Below are 19,811 nucleotides of genomic sequence, written 5' to 3'. Positions count from 1 at the left end.
CAGGAGATTTAACTAGATGCTCTATGAGCAAAGCTGTTCATAAACAATGTACTTATGAAATGAAGAGTGACATTCTTAACTTATACTTGAAATATGACTGAACTTTTGTTACCACAAGTAAAGGATTAGATCAATTCAAAGATATCTAACATAAGCTCATTAAAAGCACAAACCTATTTCTATTAAAATAATATCTGACTACCAACTGAGGTATCAAACAAGCCTTAAACTATAAAGCAAATATAGAAGACTTGTAAAGGAGTCACCAGAAAATGTAATTTAAAGCAAGAACAGAAACACAACAGGTTAATATTTATACAGTGCATTTCACCTGACAAATTCCAGAACTATAAACAAGTATCCCTTCATCCCCACTAAACTGCAACTGCATTCAGGGCGGAAACAGCTGTTTTAACAGTGAATACAAACACTGTAAAAAACTTTTAGTATAGAAAGTGAAGAACCCTGTATTCCATTTACTCCAGGGATGGTAGTGCACAGTAGGCTGAATGCAATTACTTGAATTAGAATTGGTTCAAAACATCAGGGTTTAACATCTTTGTGAACAGTGGTCAAGATGTCAGCTTTACAAAAACACTGACAGCATAAACTTTTCTCTCTCATTGATCAGGACAAAGTGGAAAAGCTGTCATGGTGAGCAAAACTCTAGGCAACTGTTTCACTCTTGCTGCTCAAGTGAAAAATTTCACTTTGGTACCCTAGCAAAGAACAGAAAACACCCTCTAGCTCAGGGGTGGGCAAACTTTTTGGCCCAAGAGCCACATCTGAGTATGGAAATTGTATGGTGAGCCATGAATGCTCATGAAATTGGGGTTTGGGTGCAGGAGGGGGCTTCAGGCTGGGGGAGGGGGAGAGAAGGGTTCTGGCTGGAGGTGCTGGCTCTGGGATGGTGCTGGGGATGAGGGATTTGGGGTGTAGGAGGGTGCTCTAGGCTGGGACCAAGGGGTTCAGAGGATGGGAGGGGGATCAGGGCTGGGGTAAGGGGTTGCGGCATGGGGGGATGAGGTCTATGCCTGGGGGTGCTGGCGCTAGGGTGGGGCCAGAAATGAGGAGTTCAGGGTGAGGGAGGAGGCTCTGGACTAGAGCAGGGGGTTGGAGCACGGGAGGGGGTCAGGGTGCAGGCTCAAGCAGCTCCTAGAAGTAGCGGCATGCCACCCTCTGGTTCCTATGCAGAGATGCGGCCGGGAGGCTCTGCATGCTGCTCCGTCTGCAGGCACTGCCTCTGCAGCTCCCATTTGCCACAGTTCTCAACCAATGGGAGCTGCAGAGGTGGTATTTGGGGTGGAGGCAGCACGCAGAGTCCCCTGGCTAACCCTAAACGTAGGAGCCAGAGGGGGAACATGCTGCTGTTTCCCAGAGCCTCAGCACATGCACGCAGGGTGGCCTCCAACCTGCTCCCCAGCTGGAGCGTGGCAGAAGAGCAAGCCCTAGACCCTGCTCCCCAGCAGCAGCTCGATGGCCGGCTTAAACTGGCTGGAGGGCCAGATGTAACCCGCAGACCATAATTTGCCCACCTCCTGCTTTAGCTAGAAGAACCCAATACCTGGTTACAATTTAATATGTCTGTGTGGTATGAAGGAAACAAATTGAGCTTCTCACCAGCACACTGTCCCTAGACCCTGGGAGGTGGGCCCCAACCTTTATATTTGCTCGTAGAGCTAGAAGATACCTAGTACATCTTTAAGCCTCCCAAAGACTAGAGCACAGGACTAGGAGTCTGGAGACCCATGTACCATTCCCAGTTCTGTTACTGACTCACTGCACAATCTTGGACATCTCATTAAGAAACCTGTGCCTCAATCTCCCCAGCTCTAAAACTGCCACCTTTGTCAACCACTTTGAGACACTTAGATGAAAGGCACTGTTGTGTGCAAGTTGTTTTCTCTCACACCGGAAAGGACACCGCCAGCATCTTTGTGCTACAATGTCACATGGAGGCACTGGTTCAAACAAAAAGTGCCACCTCTTTAGCCTCAAAAGTCAATTCCTGCAATCCGTGGACAGTTCTTAGAAATGTCCCATACAGGTATCGATCAGCCCTGACCCTCCTTACACTGTAAAACTGTATGAGATTACATCATGTGTGGTGTTGCTTCAAACTGTTGTTTTGTGTGAAGCAGCAAACATAAAAGTGTCAAAAATGTTCGAACAAACTAGTACTGCCAGTAGTAGCAAAATTAATTTCTGTACTACAAAATTTAAAAATTTCACCCTTAAAAAGAAGGAAAGTGACCTGTGATTTATTCTTTTTCCCCGATAAAGCTCAAAACTAGAGAATACAAGCCTGTAAGCAGATGTCTTTGTATGATCATTGTTTGGCTTTTGAGGCAGACTCCTTCCTCTCTGAACCTATCAAACACGACCACAGATCACCTCAGCATTAGCCGCCAGGAAGCAGGATGTGCCAGTCAAATGAGGAGAAGGAAGAAGATATGCAGAAACAGGAAATACAATGGTAAAAGATTTCTTTATGCAACCAAAAAAAAAAAAAAAAATCAATGAGGAGAGAGAACAGATGAAATTCAGAAATTTCAGTTTGTTTTGACTATAAGGATATTGAATATGAACCTCTGTTTTTCTTTCTTGATGTGACACAAAAAATAGAAAGACGCAAGATTTCCAGTGCACTGACATATTCAGAGCTTGACAATGTACTCAGATTAGTGAGAGGGGATGCCTTAAACTATTAGTTTCTGAAGAACTGAACCTTTAAAAAAAAGCAGTGAGGGCAATGTTATTAATTCTTATAGTTGAAGACAACAGTTCACATATTAACTGCTTTTAAAATGATGCAATGCCAACTTCCTCAGTTGGCAGACAGGTAGCTCAGTGCCTCTTCTTTTACCAAGCAAGAACACAGTGAAATTAATATGACTCTTGTCAGTTTCCAGGCTGCAATTCAGATCCTTGCAGGCAGCAATGAAAACTGTCAAGAATCCCATTAATATCATGCTGCTGCTATTTGGGAAAGCTCTGCAGAAGCAAGCACTGAAGTTATCCATGTGAGGAGGACCAGAGTAATTTTATGGAGTAGAGGTATCAGAGTAGAATTGAGATCCTACCTCCATCCCTAAAGCAGCAGGAAGTAGAATGCAAAACGAGGGAAAGGAGAGAAGACAAGTCTCCTTTCTAGCAGCTAGAGCAGGCCAACCTTTTAACTTTCAGCCCAAATTGAATCACACACCCAGACCACTAGTCAGAGGATAATATGAAAGATGGAGCATCCAAACACCCTGGTGAAAATCCCATCACCTTACCCATTCCCAAGAGCTAACAGGGCTGGGAGATTGGTCCTTTAAACAGGGCACTGTCCCTGGACCTAAACTGGTGCACTTTCACAAATTTCATAACAATCACTGGAAAATATATACGTCCAGTTACTAAGTGTTCAGTATATTCAGGGCTTAAACGAAATACTTGTACATTGAAGGGACATGGTCAATTCAAATGTTCACTTCATGCATCTGAAGAAGTGGGTTTTTTACCCATGAAAGCTTATGCTTAAATAAATCTGTTAGGCCTGGGCTACACTAGCACCGCTTACTCCTCCTGCCAAGGTGGATTACGGGTGTCAATTCGGGGATTGATTTATCGCGTCTAGATGAGACATGATCAATCAATCCCCAATAAATCGAACACTACCTGCCAATCTGGCAGGTAATATAGACGTACCCTTCGTTGTTTTAGTCAACTTAAAAATCACACTTCTGTCTGAAAATCTATCTAGCTTATTAAAACTGAAATAAGAATCTTTTCCATTTAACTTTGTGCACCTGACAGAATTTTGTGTTTGGTCAATTTCCCTATTTTCCTTGTATAGATTACGTTAGACAATTTGCAATTTCCATTCTTGTTTTACACATTAACAGAAGAGAAGAAACATGTTTCAAAAATAGGAAAATACAACTGTAAAAACTACAAAATTTGGTATCAAGATTCAAGGCAGTCATAATACATGAAACTATCTTTTTTAAACTAATTGGAAGTTGTGTGTCATATTAGCAGAAATATTCTATTGATTTTTTTTAAATGATAGCTAATCCACTTTTCCAGCGTAGCACTTCAGAGCAAATGCATATAAATTATATTGTATTAGCTAAAATTTAACAGGTAAACAAAGGAGCTCCATTTTAAATTATAGTTGTAAAAGAAAAAAGATAACATGTTTTAAAAGTTACATACTAGTGCATAGTCACAGTACTTCATTCATACTCAAATCCTGCACTAGAAGGTAAATTTGAAACAATTTAGCACTTATACTCCACTTTACAACTTCAAAGTCCTGTACAAATATTAACTAATTAATAGCCCTAAACACAATTCTTTCCTTTCCTCTAAAAGCACCCTGTGTAAAATGCAGAAAGGCAATTTAAACTGTAAAAAACCATACAAAGTGTTTAATCTCAAAGGGAATAAAGCTTTTGGCAAGAACAGCTATTTCTAATTATTTATTTCATTACTGTTATTGCACTTGGGCCTATATGAAATGAACGAACTGTCAGATGACCTCACATCAAGCAAAGACAACACTAAATGTAAACAGAATGAGAAGAGCATTAAAGCAGGAATACCTACAATGTATTACATCCAACACTATTTTCAATTTCTGAAATACTGAGTTTTTACAAAACACATTGTGTGGAGGCGTTTGTGGCCACAAAATTATACCCTGAAATGAACCTACATGATGAAAACCCAGGATAAAACTAGTAAAAGCAGCGAAGAGTCCTGTGGCACCTTATAGACTAACAGACGTTTTGGAGCATGAGCTTTCGTGGGGGAATACACTTCACCTACGAAAGCTCATGCTCCAAAATGTCTGTTAGTCTACAAGGTGCCACAGGACTCTTTGCGGATTTTACAGATCCAGACTAACACGGCTCCCGCTCTGATACAGGATAAAAACTAGATTACAGAATAACAGACTTTTCATTCATTATGTTCACCATATACATGCTTCAACTTGCAATGCATATGAAAATACAATTATAACAAGATGGAGTAAACCAGATTTTAAAAAAATAAAGGCGGCATAGGGCAAGTAAATTAAAAACTATATATATATAAATATAAATATAAATATATTATACCGTATCACAATCGGCCATAGAGTTCTCAAAACAACTGAAACGCAGATGTGTTTCAACAATCTATTATACTTTGGGCCTCTGCTACTAACTTTCCCCCAGTGCTATACTTTTAATTCTGTCAAATAAAACAAGCCAAACCCAATATAAATATAAAATTTTTGGTGCTACTCTTCGTACGCCATGTGACTCTCAAAATCACATCTTAGAGTATTACATTAGTTATCAAAGCAAATGTGATAGATTATGTAAACAGGAAGGTATTAAAGAGGAAAAAGCCTTTTGACTTTATAGGAACAGAGAAACTGCCATATTGAATCAAACCACTGGTCTATCTAATCCATCTCTAATTCTACAGACTTGAAAGTTTGTATGAAAATACACATTCAAAAATCTGATATTCCTAACCAGAACTTTGTTTAACCCTGAACTAAAAAGAGAGAATAGAAAGATACTAACATTTTCAACAAGGACTCAAACAGAATTACTTATTCAAACATTGACAAAGTATAACCAAAATCCTCTGCATCTCATTCAAATCATTTTTGAACCATGCACAGATGTAGTTTGATAATACTATATGAATGGGGTTAAAAAACATTGAGAGAGAATACCTTCAACAGAAAAATCTTTGGAAAAATGTTTCACAACAATTGCAAAAACATACCAAAACCAGATGTAAAACAGATGTGGCTTTAATCATTCTATGAAGCTTGTAGTTTAATGCAGTCCTATGATAAATGACATGACGGCACCTTTTACTGAAAATGGAGCTCAGCAAACTCATGTTTAATCAAAAACAGTATCCTCCAGGAGAACAGAAACTTCAGAAGGCAGACCCATATGCACCATTTTGTGTGCGTGCAGGGGTTGGAGGGTACACATGTTTCACATACTGTTTACTGGCAATAAATGTTCATTAAAAATGTATTGAATAAGTATTTCTGTGCTCTCTATTGTTATATCATCATCTTTGTATTTCCAGCCCCGCTTGCTTTCTCCTCAGTTGTTCAGTGAATAATCCTGTGCTCATAACATTAGTTTGCCATTAGGGAAATAACTGATATCTTACTCAGAATTAGGACGTCAGTGACAAATCAAACAGGAGGCAATAAACTCTAAGGCAGCAAACCTATGCAGCACAAATTGGTTTTATAATTAGTAATGATATTAAGGAAAACCAAGATTAACATGGTAAGCATAAATTGTTCATTCTACAGTGAAAGATTTTTCCCACTCTCACTGAAGAAGCAAATTTAAGCATCAGTGTAAGATAATTAAGGTAGTCTAAACCTTCCTTCTTCCCACACCATTTTTAATCATAATGATTCTCTCATACACAAGTGTCACTGAAAAATGGAACAAGATTTGTACAGCGGCAGACAGAGCCCTACAATATATTATACTTGGATAATGTCCAACATATAAATGTCTCAATCTGCCAGCCCACTTGTTTAGCATAGATGGGATCCAGAATAAATTTTTCACTATGCTCAGCACAAGTTCACCTGCCCTTTGGATAGCCAGAAGAGTAAAAGGAAGAAGCAGATATTGTGCGGCAGATCAACACATTCAGTTTTGGGCCTTTCACCTGCAGAAATATTTATCCCATAGCTGAGCTTGCAACAATTACAATAGAAAGCAACTTACTGGTCCTCAAATTATTGTGCTCAGTTACTCACACATTACTTGAATTGGCAGTCTAAATATAAAGACCCAAGACTCGACCAGAAGAAATTCAATAGTGCTGGTAAATAATAACAACGGATTAAGCAGGGTTAAGTTTCCACTTGTCCCATCACCACCCAAAAATTAACTACCTGGCTTTAAAAAAAAAAAATCTACCAAATTTCTTTATAATCATGCAATTTGTTTCACCTTTTAAAATGTTGACTGTTGAGAATTTGAAAAAGTAACACATACAGCACTGAGGCAATGGTTATCAAAGCTCAGTTAAGATGGACAGGTCATGTTATCAGAACAGGTGATGACAGGCTCCCGAAATATATCCTCTATGGTGAACTGAAACTCGAAAAGTGCACAAAGGGTGGTCAACGTAAATGCTTTAAATACAGCAATAAGCAGACTCTCAACTTGTGCCTCACAAATATTGATAACTTTGAAGAAACAGCCAAGGACGGATCTGAATGAAGTGCAACTATCAATAAAGGCTGTAGGCAATTTGAGAAAGACTGATGCAAAAAACTGACTGAGAAAAGGCCAAGCATCATTCAGTCTTCAAGGGAAGCCCGCACATTACCATGTGACGTCTGTTCCTGGCCTTGCTACTTACAGATCAGATTATACAGTCACAAGATAATATATGAGATGCCGTGACATCATGATCAGGTACAACAACCATACTAAATGAAAAGCAAACTATTTACAAAAATAAAAATCTGAATATTTTCTCGCCAATAACATAAGGATCCATTTCTGATGTATAAGCCAGTGTTATTTTCTATCATTTCTGACAGCTTTAACAAGTTCTCACTCCAAGAAAATAAAGGTACTCACCGCTACCCTGGTTTGAGTTTATTACCTTTGCAGATTCCCATTTTAAAGTCAAGTGCACAACTCCCACAAGTGAGGATTTACTGAGGCAACTCTCAAAGCAACAGTATTTACTTTTGAATATAAACCCCAGACAATAGGGTTTTACTACAAAGGAAAATCATTTACACATTATGACACCATGATAAGGTACAAATATTATATTTACTTAATTCACGCCCCCCCCTCCGCACTGAAACAGACAAGGCAAAGTCCAGGATTTCTGGAATTGTGTGAGGTGAGAGAAGAACTGCTATAACATTTTTTTTTAAATACCGTAAAAGAAAATCAGAAGTGTCGGATGTCATTAACCTCTAGTTTTCGCTCTAATATAACTCAGATGAACCGGGAATATTTATCTCTACAGAACAAGAGGTAAATTAATTTGTCTTTGACTAGGACATTTCATGTTCAGACACCAAAATCAAAGAGATGACATGAAACATCTGCCAGGAATTCCTATGAATCTAAAACATGGCATGTTTTCTTACAGCCCTCTGGAGTACTGATCTGGCAACCCCCTTGTGCCTTAATTTATTGGAAATATATTTTACATTTACGGGTTGGGAAGCCATGTGTTTTCCAAAATACTCAGCAGGAAGTAAATTTGGTGAACCACCCCCCAACACTCACCCCTCTGCATAAGTGCATTCAAATGTGGGTTATAGACTTGATAAAATTGGGGGGTGGACAGAAAACTGGAGGCCAGAGGGGCAGAGGCAGACAAATCAGATGAACAGTCAGGAGAGGAGAACTGATCTGGATGGGAGGAGGGGGAAAGAGACAATACTAGGAGGAAGGCAGACTGGGACTCTGACAGGGAGACTAAGACTGACTAGGCAAGGAAACTGGGACTGAGATGAGAAGCCTAAGGACTGGGACTGGATAAGCAAGGGGAATGGGACTGAGATAAGGAAGCAGGAGAGGGGAAAAGACAGGACTGGAACCAGGACAGATGCAGGGGATGGAGCAGAAGACAGGCAGAAAGGTCTGTGCAACCTTAATGCAGCCCCCCATTTGTGCAGATGCATTATGATAAAGTCTTAATTACATGGTCACATACTATTTTCCCCTCACAGGATCCTTGCCTCATTCAATGCACAGGATGGATGGTGTTCAATTAATAAGTAGCTATTCAATATTGTATTTTCTCTTCATTGTTCAATATGCGAATCTGCTTTGGGGACGAATCAGGGTTATGTAGTGAAGCAGGCTGCTGTCTGTAATGCATCTGACTCATTTGTTGCAGAAGTTGGAAGGTGTGCAGTGAATATAGTTGGGGATTACAGGTGGAGAAAGGATGATCTCATGGTCAAAACAGTTGAATGTTTCCCTGAGAAACTGGATTCTAACCCTGCCTCTGCCACAGCATTTCTATGTGATGCTTGGTAAGTCACTTAAACCAACCTTTTCACAGGTATTCTCCAACTGTGTGCTGCCCATTTTCTGCCCACTTGAGACCCTAGGGTCTTATCTGCAGAAGTGCTGAGCACTCAGAGCTGGGCTTTGACATATTAAGTGCTATTTAATTCTACATATTCTGAAAAAGCAGGTCCTAGGCATCTCAAATTGGGCACTCAAAATCAGTAAACACATTTGACCTTCATCTTTCTGTGCCTCAGCACTCTATCTGTAAAATGTGAATACTACCCCCAGCCTCCTGCATCTCACAGGGGAGTTGTGGAATAAATTCATGGTTGTGAAGCATTCGCTATAGTGATGAGTGCCACAGAAAAGCTAACAAGGAAACTAATAATGCTGTTTTCAGTGCAGGGTTTGAATAGCATATAGTAAATAAAGTCTACAGCCACTCACTGAACACAAGGTGAAGTCAAAATATTGAATAGCTGCTTGATAATTAAGCACTGTCTTCCCACACACTGAATAAGACAGGAATCTTGTGCAAAAAACAGTATGGGATCATATAATTAAAGACCATATCATTATGCATATGAACAGGGATATGAATTAAAGGTTGCACAGGCAACCTTAATTCTGGCATTTTTTTAAATCTGAATGCCTGACTTTATAATCTCAACAACCCAATATCTTTTCTGCAAAAACTAAGAGGAGCGCATTTCCCATTAAACAATTTCTCTTCTGAGCAGGCAAGTTTTGAGAGCATTACATGGGCAATGCTTTCATCCTATGTGGGATAAGCACTGAATGCCTGAAGTAACATTACAGTAACACTGCTAATTGGTGAAGGATCATAATTCTCTCTCCTTAAAGACACCCTCAGCCTCTGAAGGTAAAAAGGGAAGATGACGGCATGAAGGGGAAAAAAGGTGGAATCTTCAGAGTTTCGAAGTGGAAGCAGAGTCCTCTTTCCCCACTTTCACAAGGATATTAAAAAAAAAGACTTGTCTACACTCTGCAAAGGTATTTTATAAAAAAGAACACTGTATGATACCACTAAATGGCTTCTCTAAAAACCTATAATTTAGAGAGCTAAAGAAATATTTTAACTCAATTTTTAGCCCACATAACCAAATTGTAAACCCCTAAGACTCATTTATAGCATGACTGTTGATAATGTTTTACCTTTTACTATGGAGGCATGAACACCAATGGATAAAGGAGAAAGTATACTGCAAAGCCCATAATCTTCAAGTAAATGCAAAGCTACACATTCAAGTGGTTTGACTGATATCATAAAGCATGAAATTCCAGGGTGATTAATTATTAAAGAGAGAAAAACCCCTGAAAAGAGTTACATCCTGTTAACTATCACATCCTGTTATTTTTAGCACATTCAATATAATTTGTAAAGTTTGCCATACACCTCTAATTCTTTACTGCTGTTTTCTTTTATTGAAGAAACCAATTACGTCGGCTTGAGTCTAGAGCTAAACCTAAACCATCAGTTTAAAATTACTTGCTTAAAATAATTTATTTTGCTAAATGGGAGCACATGGGAGCCAAGTCTGCCATCAGTAGAACACCACTGAATTCAACTCAGTTCAAAGAAACACTTTAAATGGAAAAAAGTCTCATTGGCCCAAAACCTAGAGCATATAAATTGTAAAACAATGTGCTGACCAGGAAACTTACAAAAGATCAACGGTAAATGGTTACAAAATAATGTAAATATTCAGTGATTAACTAACATAAATTTGCTACCTTCAAGCATAAGTTCAATCGAGAGGAAAGGGGGTTGGCAATAGAATGAGGGGAATATCTAGGTGACCAGATAGCAAGTGTGAAAAATCAGGACAGGGTGGGGAGGGATAATAAGTGCCATATAAGACAAAGCCCCTAATATCAAGACAGTCCCAATAATACTGGGATGTCTGATCACCATAGGAACATCCACACAACTTTGAGGCTTTCCACATGGCGATTTAGAATCACTGATTTAGATTGCTTTGATTTAAATCAATCCACCCTGCCTGGATTAGATTTAAGTACAACAGCCATCAGGAAACTAACTGATCATTTGCCAAAAGCAGAGAACAGAGAGACTATGGTGCACCAATGCCCATTCTCTGCCATTGCACAGGCTTGCATTTGGTGAGCTATATCCACATGAACCTAGCATTTTGAACACAGTTTGAGTAGAGAGCCAGCACTTCTGCCTCCTAATCTGAGCTCATCTGAACTGAACAGTATTATGAAATGAATATTCATGATATAATAACCCAAAGGAGTTTTACTTAAGCAATTATTTAATTTTAGTAGGATTATTACACTGGTTTTGTAGCTTTAAGAATAAATATTTTTGCCAACATTTCTTAATTACATGAGCCATACTTAGTTTCTCAAGACACTTTATATTTCATCAGATAATCTCAACTAAAATGTCAGCAACTGAAGACAGCCTATAGAACAGCTTTTAGTGAAGACAGCCTACAGAACAGCTGTAGAACAAAGTCAATTACATTAATCTGCCTCAGCATATGTAACCTTACAATGTATAGAAGTGTGTTTTGCTAATATTTTAGTCCTGTTTCTTGCATTACCAAAATATTTTATCTGACTTTGTTAATGGTATACAGTTTAAAAAGGTGGTCCTGACTCTGGACAGATTTTAGTGGACGGCTGGTCAACTGTTTGCAAGTAAAATTGCAAAAACACACTGGGACAGAGATTGCAATCGCATGTGCAGTCATACTGTGGGCCAGGGATTGTATGCAACTTCTTAGGATGGTACCACAGCTCTTCCAGACATGAAAAACAGTGGAGGGAATGGGGGATTACTGAAGTGCCTGAGGAATGTAAACAGCTCCAGATAACAGTCCCTGGGGTGGTTTGCATATATTGGTTTAGGGCAATCCCAGCAGATAGGGGCAAAGAACAAACTTGGGATTGAAGTATTCCTTTTGATTCAGAAAAGGAATAGGAGCTTTGGTCTTTTATCCTAAGAATCAAGGTAGCCTGCTGAGAAAAAGGTGTGTGACAACTTGTAGCTGCTTCCTTACACTACTAGCCATAGCTCATGGAGAGAAAGCAAAGCAGAGGTGCTGGCTGCTAGGCAGACAGGCTTTCTGGGAAAATCACAGTAAACATAGATTGCAGCCTAAAACCAGAATGGAGTGGGGGACAGAGCCCTGTCTGGAGAGGGATGAAAATTAGATGCCTCAGCCCTAAAAGGCATTCCTGGAATAGACCACGGAGGTGGGTCAAAGGTGCAGTTATCCTGAAACTGACACACATACATTACAGGCAAAGTTATTGTGAAGATAGAGGCAGAGTGACACTATCAATCTTGTTTCTGGAGTAGGTATAGTACTTGGAACATATTTATTGCATTAACTGTTTTCCTTATGGCAAAGATTATACTGTTTTGTTGACTATTTCAAATCCTAGTAGATGTTGGAATCACTCACATATTTCCATTTTTTCCCCTTAAAGTTATCCCAGTGAGTGACATGGGTAATTGTAAGATATAGCAAGTTCTCTTTTCTTTGATGTATTGAGGCCACTGGGAATGATACTTATGTATTGGCCCTATCAAAGTCAGGATCCATTTTGGTCAATTTCACAGCCATAGGATTTTTAAAATAGTAAATTTCGTGATTTCAGCTATTTAAATCTGAAATTTCACAGTGTTATAATAGTAGGGATCCTGACCCAAAAAGGAGTTGTGGGGGGTTGCGGTTCTGCTACCCTTATTTCTGCACTGCTGCTGGTGGCAGCCCTGCCTTCAGAGCTGGACAGCTGGAGCGTTAAGGGCTTCTGGCTGGGAGCCAAGCACTGAAGGCAGTTACCACCAGTAGCACTGCAGAAGAAAGGATGGCATGGTATGGTACTGCCACCCTTATTTCTGTGCTGCTGTCTGCAAAACAGGGCCCTCAGTCTACAGCTGCCATTCTCCAGCTGCCCATTTCTGAAGGCAGCACAGAAGTAAGGGTGGCAATACCATAATCTCCCTAAAATAACCTTGCGCCCCCTCTGCAACTCCCTTTTGGGTCAGACCCCCAATTTGAGAAACACTGGTCTCCCCAGTGAAATCTGTATAGCTTAGGGTAAAAGCACACAGAAGACCAAATTTCACAGGGGAAGACCAGATTTCATGGTGTGTGATGAGCTTTTCATGGCCATGAATTTGGTAGGGCCCTACCTACGTACTATAGATTGTGATGCCACCAGTGACAACTACAGTGACCAGACAGCAAATGTGAAAAACCGGGACAGAGTTTGGGGGGGGGGGAGGGGTAATAGGAGCCTCTATAAGAAAAAGACCCAAAAATCAGGACTGTCCCTATAAAATCAGAACATCTGGTCACCCTAGTGACAACATGCAAGTCTCCTTTCCATGTGACCCAGATGGTTTGTTGCCCTATATACATATATATGTTCATCAGATAAAATGGAGATGATGCTGGCTGGTTGGGTGGGGGGGGGGAGATCCGGAGATAACAGAGATAGTGCTTGCACCGTTAATACGGTAATAATTCACATCAATAAGGTTTGTAATTTTTGAGGATTTCTGTACCCCAATTGAATTCCAAAAGGCTTGGACTGGCCGCAGTTCCTTTTTTCCATCTGTACTTGGCATGCTAATTGCCACATCTTCTTTCATGGATGTGGAACCTTACCAATACCATCCATGTCTTTGTGAACACCAGACTGGATTATTGCAATATGTTCTAGCCCAGTGATTCTCAAAGTTTTATACTGGTGATCCCTTTTACACAGCAAGCCTCTGAGTGCAACTCCCTTTATAAATTAAAACATTTCTTTTTATATTTAATACTATTATAAACGCTGGAGGTGAAAGAGGGTTTGTGCGTGGAGGCTGACAGCTTACAACCCCCCAGGTAATAACTTCATGACCCCACCCTGAGTTTGAGAACCGCTGTTCTATCCCTTCTTGAAAATCTAGGCAAACTGTGACAAGTAGGGTGTTTAATTTAGTCTTTAATTAGATTTTAAGCTTTTTGGGGCAGACTTTTACTATCTGATCATCAGTTGTATGTTGCTTAACACAAAATAACTAATCCCGATTAAAATACAAAAACAAACAAGAGCAACACACTTTTGCTTCAAACATTTCAATAGTTTGCTCCTCAGTTCTGGATACAAATCAAAGTGTTGATTTTGATCTTTAAAGCCTTATGTAGGTCATAGGTACATGTAAGACCACCACTCCCTACTGCCATACCAGCTGGGACTAGCTAACGAGCTCTCAGTAATGGTACTAAATTTGAATCGCTGGTGGCAAATGACCTTTGGACTCAGAATATGGTTCTCTCACTGGTCCAAAACAGAAATATGTTAGCTTTCAGAACATGGTGAAATTTTACCTGTTTATTTAGTGTTTTTACAGGAGGTAAGTTAGATCTGATAGGTGTTTTGTTCTTATTATTGTTCAGGGAGCGGGCTGGGGATGTTACCTGCACATTTGTTTTTAAGTGTAACGGCACCAATTTGTTGATTTAAGGAATAAAGCTGCTCCAACCAGTTGTTGACTGCACAATGCTACATTAATTTGTTTGATTAAAGGTGCACTGTCAACTTGAAAGTCACTTTTCTACATGAAAATTTTGTACCTACTAGTTACAAGTAATATTCAAGACTGCTGTATCTGAACGAAGTTAGAAAAAAGGATTTTTTCCCCAATTTTTTTATACTGTGTGTTGTCAGCTTTACAGTTTTTTTGATGACCAATTTCACTTCCTGCCTCATGCAGTAGTATGACAACTACGGCACTGTTCTGAGGGGAGCTTGTGTACCTCCAGGAGATATTACTAGTAGCAGCAGCAAGGCTGCATTGTGCACAGAGAAGTATAAGGATGTCTCTGTGCATGATTGTAGTTGCTGCTCTTCTCAACATCAGAAGAGAACAGAAAAACTCTAGTTATTTTTCAAGTTTAAAATATAATCTACAAATGCTGTTTACACTGTGCTATCAGAAGCTTGATTTTTTTTTAAATTAGTCTCAAGAATTCAATTAATAGTTTCCAGTTAATAAAAAAAATTGAGTCTTAAGTTAACAGATACATTTTATAAACTAAATAAAAAAGTAAGTAACGGCAGCATTAATCTTGCTTAAAACCATATCAATCTACACTGACAGTTTTCATTGTTATTGTTTTGAGTCTCACCAAAAATATTGTCTGATGTGATTTAGATACTGAAGTTCCTCATGCAATTAAGGACCTGGTATGGTACTGTTTCATGTTCACTTTGAAACCATACTAAATGCTTAGCTTAGAAGAATCTCCCTCATGTGCTCATATACCACATATCTTCCTTCTCCAAATCTTTTCTTAAAATCCACTTTGTTCAACTTTCCACCACTAAATTGACTGCAATGTTATCTGTCACCATTTTTGCACTTCATTCTTTAATTATCTGTACTGAATCTATCTAATTTAGGTTTCAGTTCTGCTGAGATTTATGCACATGCTCAGGGCTTTACATTTCCAGTCCCTTGAGGCAGGGACCTTGCTAAATTACGTTTTGAAAATGGCATGCAGAATTATGGTGCTTTACAAATTGGTAACATAATACGCTCAATGACATCTGATTACTTGTGTCATTACACACGTAGTTTGGGCATGACCTGCCACTACTTCTATGGTAAGATAAAACTTCTTGAACAATCACTGAAAGACAATATGTTATTGGGTTTACACAGTATATTAAGAATCTCAGAGTGTAAAAATGTTTATTCTTTATAAGTAAATAGGAACATCTGCTTTCAATTTACTCCCCCAAAACCTCTCAAACTACTGGTGAGAAGAACCCATGTTTATCTGTGGTAGCACTACATCTCTTTTGGAAAAGTTATTAAATGTTACAAAACAAACAAACAATATGGTAGGGTAGCAGTCTCAAAATATCTTTACCTTAAGTATTGTTTTAATACATAAAACAGTGAGAGTAAATTTAACCAAAGTAGTATTGTGGCATCACATCCATTATTTATTTGTGCCTTACTTTTGGATATTAGGAAATGAAATGTTAACTGCTGAGTATAGCTGGTCTTGGAACTGCTTGAAAGCAGGTACAGCAATGAAATTTATTAACTTCTGTTTCCACAGTGTTTTTTAGCTCAAGACTTGGTGCGAATCATGACTGCATTTACTACACTAACATGAAATCACTATGACATTCACCCAATCCATGAACAGAACTGGAAAATATAATGAATTCACAGTTTTATATTAACTGCATCTACTGTTCTAATTAACACAGCTTGAGAAACAAGAGGGTTTTAGAAAGTGAATTATGGAGTCAAGGTTTCACAGAACCTTGCTTTTTGCAAAGTACCGCAGTAGTAAAATACATTTGTTTTATGACTTCTTCCTCTTTACAGTATAAAAATACCAATTTCAAGACTTACATTGATTATCCAAGTAAATTTGATCTCACATCTTTACTCTCTCTATCCTAAGACTCCCCCTACTGACCCCAATTCCTTTTTTAGGTTCACTTGTCATATCAGATCTTGCAGTCAAGGCCACTGAACCTGTGAAGATTTAGGCCTGGTCTATACACAGTTTTTGTATGGTATAACTATGTCAGTTAGGGGCCGGGTTTTTTAAAACCAATACAGTTATACTAGTATGACCATAGCATGTATGCAGTCATAGCAATAGAAGTGCTTTATATTGATATAGTTTATTCCCCTTCCTATATGGTAATAAGTTATACAAGTATAACTCCATCCATACTAGGCAAGTTTACTGCTTTTATCTATTTCAGTATAGTGAAAGTCAAACTTTTGAGTAGACAAGCCCGTACACATGAGTAGTCTAGTCCTATTGACTTTGATGGGACTACTAACTGCACATAAAGTTACGTACATGCATACATTTTTTCAGGACTGGGGGCCTTAGCTGTAAATCTTCAAGGTACAAGATTGTCTTTTTTAGGTAGGTGGGGCTCCTAGCACACGATGGGCACTGTATATAAGTAGACGCCACATGATTGTAATAGAATTAAGTACGACATTTCACTCAAAAGAAATTGATGTGAGACAGAAGAGAGAGAAGTTGAAATAAGTCTATGCTGAGTGCACAATTGATATCATACAGCTGTTCCTAACATCTGAATATTTTTCTCCCATACTCAAGCCTCATTCAAAATAAAGAATCATAAAATATACTCCACCAAAAATGGAATCAGATACCTGTACTGGTCTTCCCGAATTAGATTTAAGCACAGTTTTTCACTCGGAGAAGAAGGAAGATACACAGCTTTCCATTCAATATTTAGAAAGTTTCATTGCTCATTGTTATGACAAAGCATGAAGTGTATGGTGTGCGTTGCTATTTATTAAAATCATAGAATCATAGATTATTAGGGTTGGAAGGGACCTCAGGAGATCATCTAGTCGGTTCTTGAACAATTACAATGCAAATATTAATCACAATAGAGGGGAACATTTGTGGAAACAAGAATTCCCATAATTGTTTGTAAAAGTACAATAAATGAACAGCACTTTAAACAATAAAAATGACAACCCTTCACAGATTTTTCAACCTTATTCATTAGTTGCAGACTAGACAACTGAGCATTCATTGTCTGATTATATTTACATACTCTTCTGTACAAGATTGTTTCTTATTATGGTATGAATAAAACATTTTATCTGTTCATTGAGGTATATTAATTAAACAAGCAAGTCAGATTCTTCCCGAGCAGCATGGCTTCTTTATTACTACCTGTAATCATCCTTCATGATTTTTTCCCAAATACGACATGGTATACAGAATATAAAGTTAAACCATTTAAAGAGGGCTTCAACTCAGAAAGATTTAAATAAACTAACATCCTGTCAACACAGCCATACACTTGTGAATGTACTTGATAGATTTGGAAGGTATTTAAAATAAAACACAGTACAGTTTATTTTTAGCTAATGTCCTTGGAACCAAGGTATTACAAACTAATTTACAGAGAAATGAGAAAGAGATTAGCTCAAATATCAACAATGAGCAAAAATGAATACATAAAAGAAACTGAAGCTGAAGGCTAATACCTAATCTTGGAAGGTTTCAGCCATGCTATGACATTGTTTATACAACCAGACAGTCAAATAAATGTAGGAAAAATTCCCTCTGTACAATGTTTTAATAAAACACAAGTTCTGCATTCCAGGCAATAATTTCATAAGCATTCCTTACATAATATTCCTTGATATCCCTTTCCTATCCAATATTTTCATTATTTTATCCAAAAAACACATGTAAAAGACAAACATTTCTGCCTGAAAAGGTTTTGCCTCTGGCAACAAGTAACATCTAAGATTACCATAACTGAGAGAACAGAGCAAGAAGTATTTTATAGGTACTTTATGGAACACCTTTGACAGTGTTGTCAGTTTCACTTGTCAGTGTGAATCTTTCCCACAGCCAGAGAAAGCTTTTTTTTTTTTTTTTTTTTTTAAAGCAACGTGTGATTATAAAACCACAATATTCAGCAGTGGGACTCAGCGTACCTGTGGCTACTTTAGTTCAGACACTATTTCCTTAATCGGTATATCATATAATTTGAACATTAGCTTTAATACTTTTTTAAATCTAGCCCATTAAAAAGGGAAACCAACGCCTTGAAAAATAAAAGCAAGCCAGACACCGCTGGTGAGCCTGACAACTCATCGGGCTGGCAAGCTACTCCTGGCTCCTCCAAGCCAACTCGCCCCCATCCTGCCTCGAGTCTCGAGGGCGTAAAGTCAGGCAGGGGGAGCGGCTCAAGGGCTGCAGGAGGCTAGGCAAAGCAGCTCATCTACTCCGAAGTGACTTCGGAGCGGGCCGCGCCCCTGCTCCAGAGCCCGGCCAAACCCGCGCCCCGGGCTCCCCGCACTGACCGGCGGCTGGGCCAGCAACCCCGGCTCGCTGGGGGCGGGGCGGCGGTGTGGCGCGCGGAAGATGGCAGTTACGGTCCCGCACACAGCGGCGCCCCCTCCCGCCCCGCGCTCACCGGCCTGCGTGGTGTCGCTCAGGTCGTGGTTGGCGGCGCTGCCCCGCGGATAGTCCCGCAGCTTCCTGCCGCTCAGGCTCAGGGACCCGCTCACCGCCGCCTCCTCCAGGGCCCGGTCCAGGGAACGGCTCCACGAACCCGGCCCACAGGGACCCGCGGGAGGCCCACACGCAGCCGGGCTCCCGGCCGGCATCATCCCCGAGCCGCTCTCCACGGACACCAGCACCACGGCCGCCATTTCCCCACTCTGCCGCCGCCGCCGCCACAGAGCTCCGGCTCCTCTGCGCAGTGCGCAGGCGCGAAGCCCGGGGAAGGGCCAACGAGAGCGCATGCTCAGAGGGCGAGGGTGGAGTCCACTACACAGGGACTGACAGCGTGAAGTGGGCATGCGCGGCTGGAGAAGCAGCAAGCCTCTGCTCTCTAGGCTCTTAGGGCTCTGCTTTCATTCCCCTGCCCACCCCCTCAGCGAATGGGAGAGGAGCCCCACCTTCCTGAGAACAGGGGAAGCCCCACATAGGGTGACTAGATGTCCCAATTTTATAGGAACAGTCCTGGGTTGGGGGACTTTTTCTTATATAGGCACCTATTACCTCCCACCCCGCTCCGATCTTTTACACTTGCTGTCTGGCCCCAGGGAACCTCTGTCTGCCCCTCCCCCCCAGAATAGAACCTGGGGGGACCAACAGCCAGGATGCAGCTGCCTGAGCAGGCCTTGTCCCCTGCACTCTTCTGTCTCCTCAAGCTTAGAGGCCTCCATGAGATTGCTGCTGCAGA

General features: G+C 40.1%; 1 protein-coding gene across 10 annotated transcripts in view; it reads right to left on the bottom strand.

Annotated features, from left to right (window-relative positions):
* Positions 1 to 19,385, bottom strand: part of LRCH3 (leucine rich repeats and calponin homology domain containing 3) — a 104,556-nt gene extending 85,171 nt beyond the window's left edge. For 4 of the 10 annotated variants that reach the window (XM_075068335.1, XM_032777266.2, XM_075068336.1 and 1 more), the window contains exon 1: positions 19,038 to 19,384. In XM_075068335.1, coding sequence (XP_074924436.1) covers positions 19,038 to 19,368 — 331 coding nt within the window. In that variant the 5' untranslated portion in view covers positions 19,369 to 19,384. Of the gene's footprint in view, positions 1 to 19,037 lie in introns of all 10 variants that reach the window. The other 6 variants (XM_075068337.1, XM_032777268.2, XM_032777271.2 and 3 more) reach the window with 4 other exon arrangements.
* Positions 19,386 to 19,811: the final 426 nt, after the last annotated feature.

The sequence above is a fragment of the Chelonoidis abingdonii genome, chromosome 8 (assembly GCF_003597395.2).
Source record: "Chelonoidis abingdonii isolate Lonesome George chromosome 8, CheloAbing_2.0, whole genome shotgun sequence".
Taxonomy (NCBI): domain Eukaryota; kingdom Metazoa; phylum Chordata; order Testudines; family Testudinidae; genus Chelonoidis; species Chelonoidis abingdonii.
The sequence above is the reverse complement of the archived record's forward strand: the minus strand, read 5'-3'. Positions and strand labels throughout refer to the sequence as shown.